The sequence below is a fragment of the Mytilus trossulus genome, chromosome 8, assembly GCF_036588685.1.
Source record: "Mytilus trossulus isolate FHL-02 chromosome 8, PNRI_Mtr1.1.1.hap1, whole genome shotgun sequence".
Lineage (NCBI taxonomy): Eukaryota > Metazoa > Mollusca > Bivalvia > Mytilida > Mytilidae > Mytilus > Mytilus trossulus.
In genome coordinates this window covers 72534330-72542056 of record NC_086380.1, presented here as the reverse complement: position 1 = coordinate 72542056, position 7727 = coordinate 72534330, and the positions used below count along the sequence as shown (strand labels likewise).

The 7727-nt window shown below is 32.3% G+C and overlaps 1 protein-coding gene across 1 annotated transcript; it reads right to left on the bottom strand.

Annotated features, from left to right (window-relative positions):
* Positions 1–1502: 1502 nt before the first annotated feature.
* Positions 1503–7376, bottom strand: LOC134681382 (alpha-ketoglutarate-dependent dioxygenase alkB homolog 4-like). Its single transcript, XM_063540985.1, has 3 exons — positions 7136–7376; positions 4951–5223; positions 1503–2063 (listed from the first exon to the last, which is right to left on the bottom strand). The coding sequence occupies exons 1-3, from the start codon at positions 7232–7234 to the stop codon at positions 1530–1532; spliced, it is 906 nt and encodes a 301-aa protein (XP_063397055.1). The 5' UTR covers positions 7235–7376; the 3' UTR covers positions 1503–1529.
* Positions 7377–7727: the final 351 nt, after the last annotated feature.

The window sequence follows — 7727 nt, the reverse complement described above, 5'->3', positions numbered from 1 at the left end:
ATCTTGTAGAGATTATTACCTGATAACGATCTATTAATTTTAACTTGAAAATAGCTTAGACCCAGAGACAGTAGTCCAACATTACATGCATTACTCTGTCATCCAACTGCTGATAAGCAGGGCTGTCCCACGACCGTACTTGTCTAGCAAAACAGCTGTTGGACGACAGAGTTAGTTATCTCCGACTAAAAAAATCTTAACTTTTTTTTTCAAGTAGTCACTGAACCATGAAAATGAGGTCAAGGACATTGGACATGTGACTGACGGAAACTTCGTAACATGAGGCATCCATATACAAAGTATGAAGCATCCAGGTCTCCCACCTTCTAAAACATAAAGCTTTTAAGAAGTGAGCTAACACGCCGTCGCCACCGCCGGATCACTATCCCTATGTCGAGCTTTCTGCGACAAAAGTCGCAGGCTCAACAAAAACCAGGGCTAAAATCAATATTCTTCAATCATCATAAATTTAATAGTAACTTCTTGACCTCTAAATTACAAAATTTTGTTATACATAATTCAAAAGCGCTGTAAAAGGTAATCAAACATTTGGGTTACCTCCCTTTCACTGCTTTTAAATTGTCTCAATAGTGCTTAACCAGAAAAAAAACCTTCAGTCCATGTTTTTCTCCTTTTTTTGCCTCTAGTTCATGTCAGGGGGCAGATATAGCCATTTATTAAAGAGATGGTTCCAAGCCCTGAACCGCCACCTCCCTCTGCATTGGAGGATCTAGAGCGGGAGGTCCGGGATTGGAACCCCCCTTTTTTTTGGCTGATCAATGCCTTAAAATGGGGATGTATAGCTGGAACCCCCCTTTTGAAATGGCTGGATCAGCCCCTGCTCTGGATCTGCCACTGCACTTATATCAACTGTTATTTTAAACCCTTTGGGCCCTTTATTCCTAAACTGTTGGGTATAAAACTCCCAAAATCAATCCCAACCTCGCTTTTATGTTTAAATTTCATAGATTCTAATAACCTATACTAAAGTAATGGTGCGAAAACCAATAAAAATGCTTATTTGGGCCCCTTTTGGCCCCTAATTCCTAAACTGTTGGGACCAAAACTCCCAAAATCAATCCCAAACTCCCTTTTATGGTAATAAACCTTGTGTATAAATTTCATAGATTTTTAATTACCTATACATTTGTACTAAAGTTATGGTGCGAAAACCCATAAAAATGCTTATTTGGGCCCCTTTTTGGCCCCTAATTCCTAAACTGTTGGGACCAAAACTCCCATAATCTATCCCAACCTTCCTTTTGTGGTCATAAACCTTTTGTTTAAATGTCATAGATTTCTATTTACTTTTAACTAAAGTTATAGAGCGAAAACCAATGAGTTTTCAGACGAAACGACTATGTCGACGCCAACGTCATACCAATATACAACCACCACTAGTTTTGGCAGTCATATAAAAATATAAATATCAAATATGAATAGACTAAATATAATCATATAACTGTGTTGTTTCATTTTTAACAATTCAAGAAAGATTCAAATTCATTATGCATTACAATTTTTAATTTTCAAGGTTCAGAATGCTCTGACATCTTGTGAACTCCAATAGCTGTACCCTTAAAAGTCAGAGCTATATCTATTAAATTGTTTCCTTCTTCTTCTCTGCCTCCCCCTCTTTGAAATTCATTGGACAGTTCTCTCAATGTAACAGCAATTCTTTTGTTTTTGATGTCACCTCTATGTATTGCATGTTTCCATTTGTTTCGAGCTGGACCGTAAACGACTAACAAAGATCTTTGATACATCGGCAAATGTACCTCTGTCCTAGGAACGTCATCATTTGTAAAACAAAGAACTGAATCAGATAGAAGATTTAGAGTGACGAGTCTTTCTCCCCAAAGCCAAAAGTCATCAAAATGTGGATCAATAGATGCTCCTCGTTCTGAAGAATATTCTAAGTTACAAAGTTCAACAGGTTTAAAATCTGACAACATGTCTACCGTTTTCATTCGGTCATATATGTCTTTGCTGAAATCTGGAAGTCCTGTGAACTCTGCTAATTTTAGTTTCTTCTTTTTGAAGTTCACCTTTGGTCCATAGTCCTGAAAAACAAATTGAGACTAAATAATCTAATATTTATATCTACTGCAAACATCAAAATTTGAGAATTTGTGCCATTTTGTTTAATCTGTTGGATTCGATAGGCCAACAATTTTCTCCTCTGGCATTTATACATAGAACATCCTCATGTTTGTTTTTAAATTATCAAAACCATATGTTGCTATACATGTCACAAAAAAAACCATCACAACTAATAACCTTATCAGGTTGAAAATCATATACTAGTATGTGACTTGTTGTCTATGATCCAACATAACAATCTCCAATTACTGTGGATTCTTTTATTTTTGTGGATACTAATTTTTGTGGAATTATGAAAACTTGTATTTTCGTGGATATTAAATTTAGTGTTTTGGCAAATTCTGCATACATTCCTTTCGTTGAACATTGAAATTTGTGGTTCCCCTGTCCCCAAGATATCCACAAAAATTGGTATCCAACAAATATAAATGAGTTCACAGTATTTCAAATTGGTTAACTTACAGTTACTTATACATGTATAGATATAAAACCTCAAAATGATAAAGTATAGATATACTGAAGAATTATCGAAAAGACATACTGTTTATACAGTCAGAGCTCTGACATAAACAAGTCAGAATAAAATGACTTCCATAGGTCAGATATAATTTGATGTAAGTGTTGTCTCCCTTCTTGCACTCAACAGAATATGACTTGTACAGGTCAGTTTATGTCAGACTTTAATTTATCATAAAATGACTTCCACAGGTCAGCTTTTGCACAAAATATTGTGACTTAATATCTTCATATTCTAATAAGATTTATGTCCCTTTTTGAGGCATTTTGACTTAGAGAGGTCATTTTTTGTTCTGACTTGAAGCAGTCCTTACTACCACTTTGTGATCAATCTCCATAAAAGTATAATGATTACTAGTTTCCAATCAAAGAGTTTAAAAAGTGGGGCTCATCAAACCTTCTTCTAATACCAGAATCTTAACATAAAATATCTATCTCATCAAATTCAATCATTTCAAAATACAAACAAAAACCAGAGGAGAAAAAATGGATCATACAATTTTCTGTCATTATCAAAAGATTTACAAAATACAATATTGGATACATTTACTAGTACCATGACAATACCTTGAATCTTCCAAGGAAAAAATAAAGGATTTATTCTCATCCACTTTAAGCTAAATTTATCAAGAGCTAAACATTTATTATTTTAATATTTCATTGAGGTAAATACTGCTGTGCTAACTGACTCAAACAAGTCACACTATGTTCTGACTTAAAAAAGGTCAGTCAAAACTAAACTTATTTCCACCAAGTCTAGTTCTGTCATATTGATTTAAAAATGTATGGGAAAGCCAGATATATAGCACAGAGGAAATAAGGTCCCCTCAAGTCACAATGAGGACTATAAAACAAATTATTTGGTATATTCAATATTTAAATGCATTTTCTTTTAAACAAGTCAAATCATGTTTTGACTTAAAACAGTCAGTCCAAAACTAATTTTATTGCAATTTTTAGAGTGATGCACTGACATATGATATCAAATGAAAGTATGGGAACCAAATGAAAGTATGGGAACGTCAGAACAAAGGAAATGTATGTAAGATCCCCTAAAATAAATAACCATTTCACTTAATTGTTTCTAAACATTTATCAAATAATAAATTCACAGATGGCAGATGTAGAAGCATGGCTTAAAGGAACTCATTGTACACCTAGCTTTGATTGGAAAATTTGTTCTGCAATCTGACTTGAACAGGTCAAATCATGTTCAGACAAATTGACTTAAACAGGTCAAATGGGCATGTTCAGACAAATTTACTTAAACAGGTCAAATCATGTTCTTACTTATAAAAATCAGTCAAAAACTAAGTTTATGGAAATTTTTAAGTCGGGCATTGCCATACATGTATGATATTAATGTTATGTATGGAAAAGTCAGATAAAAGACACATAAACTACATGCAAGATCCTCTAAGATAAATGACCATTTGATTTAATTGTTTCTTAAAAAAATTATTAATAAATAAACTCAACAGTGGCAGATTCAGGAGGGGGCTAAGACTAAGAGGAAGAACACTTAGCTTTGATTGGAAATTTTGTTCTTCAAACTGACTTGAACAGGTCAAATCATGTTCTGACTTAAAAGAGTCCGTCAAAAACTAAATGGATTGCAAAGTTCTGTAAAAGTCAGGCATTATCATGATTGTGATGTTATAGTTAGAATGTATGGATACAAGTAGGAAAAAAAATCACAAATATTAAGTCACAATTGTAAGAACTATATAAAAGTTTATTTGGTATATTTTTGATATCTTAATATTTCATTGAGGTAAATCCTGTTGTGCAAACTGACTTGAACAAGTCGCATTATGTTCTGACTTCAAGGAGTCAGTAAAATACTATACTTTAATTAAGTATTGCAACTTTAAGTCTGGGATTGTCATATGCATATTCATATAATTAAGTATTGCAACTTTAAGTCTGGGATTGTCATATGCATTTAAAAAAGTATAAGAAACTCAGATAAAAGACACCCAATAATAAAATCACAAAAATGTGGACTATAAAAAAGTGTATTTGCATTGGTATTGTAGTATTTAATATTCAAATATATTTTGTTAACAAATTTCTTCAAATTATCTTAAAAATTTATTATATTTCTGTATTTTCATGACTTTTTTTCTCTTCAACTATCATTTGGAACTGTTATATGTTACTAGTATGTTTTATTTCGGATACACTCTGCCAATTTTATTTTATTAGTTTAATCTTAAAATTTAAATGGAAATTGGAGATGTGTCAAAGAGACAACCTGACCAAAGAGCTGAAAAAAACCAATGGGTCTTCAAAACAGCAGGAAAACCTTTTAACAATGTTTATCTTTACCTGTTTTCTTCTCCCTGACTGTGACAAACAAAATGGAGTTTCATATATCTTATCACAGATTGTCTGTTCTTCTGTTTTGTTGATAAAGTCACAATAAATCTGTATTCCCGGAAAATGTATGAATTTTCTGGTTCCCTGTTCATCATGACTTTCACAACATTGTTGGGTAGTAATCATTTCACAATTGGAAAATTTTTCTTCATCCTTGTCTGATTCCTTTGAAGTCTGTATCCAAGCTTTACCACAATGACAACAAAAATCATATGTATCTACCTAAAAATCAAAAACAGGTGAAACATGAACAAGACTGGAACAAATCATTAAACCATAATGGGCTCTGTCAGAATTTGTTTTCTAATAATGACATTGGCAATCATACCACATCTCTTTATTTTTAATCATGGTAATTAATTTAATTCCAACCATAATCAATTCATGCACTTATACAAAATGTACATTTAAAAACTTGGTTTTTTTTTAAATCATATTCATGATATTAATTAATGTTTCTTTTATAATTTAATTATGTAAAAATTTCAAACTTCAAATTAATGCTTTTATCTTGCAAAAATTATTGTGCATGAGCTACATATGATAAAAAAAATGATGCAGCCCATTGCAGCAGGTTGTTTTTTAACCTTTCTAGGATATCTTTTGACTATTTTTCATGAAGGTATGCCTCATGGTTACACAGGGACTAAACTTGGGAATTTCAAACTGGGAGCCCAGACCAGATACTTCATAATTATTTTCTATATGTTCAACTTGACTTTATCTGAAAGTTTAGAGGCCCAGCTCAAAATCTAGGAGCCATGGGTGACTGGGCACCCTTTAAGTTTTTTCCCTGCTGGTAGTTTCTAAATTAAGAATAGGTACCCTAAAATGCTTTAACCTTGACATTTGACTAGTTTTGATGGCCTCACTGAAGTTTCTAGGTGAAGAACAGCAATAAAAGTGCTGTCCCTTTGCTTTCAGTGATTTTTACTGTTTATTTAGAGATTGTGTGCATTTCTGCTTACCCTCCTGAGCTAATAACCATGAAAATGTAATTATGGAAATCTCCCACTTTCAAATGCAAAAAATAATCAATCAGTGCTTATTTGAAAACTTTTGTCTGTAGTTTTTATGTTCAGTATATGATTAATCAAAATTCATTTCTGCTATATCAACTCCAACAAAATCTTTTGTCTCTACCAAGTGGCATGGTAAAAAGAAGAAATAAATGACTGCCCACTTTCGAGGGCGATAAATAAATAATTGGTATTCATTGAACAACTTTGGTCAGTTGCTTTTATGTTCAATAGATAAGTTATCGAAATTCATTTCTGACATACTGATATATCAACACCAACAAGATCATGAAGATAGGGTCTTAGTCTCTACCAAGTGGCAGTGTAAAACAGGAGAAATAAATAACTGCAAATTGAAATGTATAGCAGATTAGAATGAAAGATTTTCAATTTTTACTACCAAGTTCACTTTTTCCCATTTTGTTCAATCAACTTTTATTTTTCTTCTGGTGGTCGGTACTATATTTGAAAGCATGCTTATATATTTAGTGTGATACTCTCAACAAAATCAAGATATTGACAATGATGGAGTGTTTTGAATTGTGAGACTTGAAGGTATTAAAAAATGTAAAAATAAAACCAACCAAAAATCTTGTAGAGATTATAACCTGATAACGATCTATTAATTTTAACTTGAAAATAGCTTAGACCCAGAGACAATAGTCCAACATTACATGATTACTCTGTCGTCCAACTGCTGATAAGCAGGGCTGTCCCACGACCGTACTTGTCTAGCAAAACAGCTGTTGGACGACAGAGTTAGTTATCTCCGACTACAGAGACAAGTGCCTGTACTGTATTCATGGTATTGCTTTATCATATATTTATATAATTTAAAAAAGAGATGCAAGGACGTATTCTTATGTAATGATTTTATAGTTCTGATCTTGCATGGAATTAAAGGTATGTGATTTTTATAGAATGAAGATAAAAACATCTGTCTGAACTTTTTAATGTTTCATTCAATATATATATGTTTTTCTGTTACAAATCATGGTATATTGTTTTGTGTGTACATGTTATGCTGCCAATCAAGGATTGGAAGAATATTCTTCTTATTATTGTGTGTCCTTTAGGAGACAATTAATATAATGTTCTTAGTATCTTATTCTTACACAATCTGACTTCTGACAGTCCTGTTGATTTGTGGGCGTTTCCTGATTTTCGCACAAGATACACGACCGTATTCCTTTACAACCACATGTCTTGTCCATTTCTTTTATCTGTTGTCCTCTGGAGGTCTGTACGATATACTATCATGAAATAAAATTGTTGTACATGAATTTCATTGTCAATAAAAATAAATATTTCGATAGGATACTGATTGAGACGGGGAAAGAAACACGTATTATTGCAGCATAACTATTTAGTGGTCTCATTGAAGACCAAAAGGTATCCCACAATATTATTTTTCAACTAGATTGTTTATACTCCTGCTTTTTAATATGCGAACACTAACGTATTGAAATCAATTTTGAAATTAGCTATTTTAACATATATATTGCATATCAGAGAAAATGTATTTCCTCAAACTTTATTGTGGGTTTTGGGTCTCACTACTTGTCGACTAAAGCGATAAGAAGCATCAAGAAGCTATTTAGCGACAAGAAAACATTTTTTTTTTATTAAATATAAAAAAATACTTTTTTAATATACGAGCAATGAATTGATAATTTTTCTTATTATATTGCTAGATGAAGAAATTGA

Excerpts from the sequence above, each read along its gene's own strand:
- LOC134681382 (XM_063540985.1), bottom strand. The coding sequence starts at position 7,234 with ATGGACAAGACATGTGGTTGTAAAGGAATACGGTCGTGTATCTTGTGC. Across the intron at positions 5,224-7,135 it reads ACTGTCAGAAGTCAGATTGT|GTAGATACATATGATTTTTG; the intron begins GTAAGAATAAGA and ends TTTGATTTTTAG. Across the intron at positions 2,064-4,950 it reads AGTCAGGGAGAAGAAAACAG|GACTATGGACCAAAGGTGAA; the intron begins GTAAAGATAAAC and ends TTTGTTTTTCAG.